At 48.2% G+C, this 930-nt stretch overlaps 1 protein-coding gene across 2 annotated transcripts in view; it reads right to left on the bottom strand.

Annotated features, from left to right (window-relative positions):
* The window catches only part of LOC118333028 (kinesin-like protein KIF2A), a gene marked incomplete at its 5' end in the record, with an annotated part of 6,524 nt that extends 5,955 nt beyond the window's left edge, over positions 1 to 569 (bottom strand). For both annotated transcript variants that reach the window (XM_035668514.1, XM_035668515.1), the window contains 2 exon segments: positions 126 to 330; positions 427 to 569. In XM_035668514.1, coding sequence (XP_035524407.1) covers positions 126 to 330; positions 427 to 569 — 348 coding nt within the window.
* Between the last annotated feature and the right edge of the window lie 361 nt (positions 570 to 930).

The raw sequence follows: 930 nt of genomic DNA, 5'->3' as shown, positions 1-930 counted from the left end.
TCATATCCAGATTGTGGAGGTTGGACGTTAAATCGTTAATTTAAGTGTTTTCAGACTGAATAACCTCCACAACTAATGTGTGCAGTTGATTCACAGGATATCTAAAGTACTGAGGGGGGGGGGACCTTCAGCGCCAGCAGGCTCTTGTTGATCTCAGCTCCTTCGAGGCGAGTCTGGCGGTCGGCGCTGGAAGTGTCCGCCCCTCTCTCGTTCCCCGCCAGGTCGATGAGGGAGAACTTTCCGTGCATCTTCCCCCGCCGACGCAGAATGATCTGGAACACAGCGTGGCTCCGGGAGGAGTGAGCGTTCGCTGAGGTCTGACCAGAAGTCCTGAAGGAGACGCAGAGAACAAAAAAAAAAAAACGCCTTTAAAAAACTCTCTGACTCTATCACACTCACGCTCTAACTGCTCTGCTGCTGTTTCACCTGCAGCTGTTTCCCACTTCGATGAGTTTGAGGACGTCCTCTGTGCACTTCACCTCCCTCTCCTGCAGCCCCACCACCTGCACCTGCTGCTTCCCGTCCTCCAGGACCCGTAACTTGGATTTGCGGTTTAGCAGGTCAAACACCTTTAAATATAAAACACAAAGGCGGTTCAGTGTTTGACGTCACGGCGCCCTCTCAGAGCAGACGCAGGTCTAATCACCATCCCATAGGCAACCAGGATTTAACTAAAATTACGTAAACTACAGAGATGGTGAGGAGGCGCCTTGTTTCCAAGCTTTGTCTGAGACTTTGAAAAGCACCGCTGTAGTTTAAATTTGAAAAAATATGATTTATAATATTATAAATATACTATTTCTCAAGTGTCATATCAACCCATATTCAATTCGCATAGTAGGCTGTGAAGTAAGCGCTCGGTTGTAAGGTTGATATTCGCTGAAGGACACGTGTGGATGCTTTAGTGCCATCTAGTGGTGAAGTTGCAGA

Source organism: Morone saxatilis, unplaced genomic scaffold, assembly GCF_004916995.1.
Source record: "Morone saxatilis isolate NCDOM2014 unplaced genomic scaffold, NCSU_SB_2.0 Contig21, whole genome shotgun sequence".
Lineage (NCBI taxonomy): Eukaryota > Metazoa > Chordata > Actinopteri > Moronidae > Morone > Morone saxatilis.
Note: the sequence above shows the minus strand (reverse complement) of the source record. Positions and strands in the feature narration are given on the sequence as shown.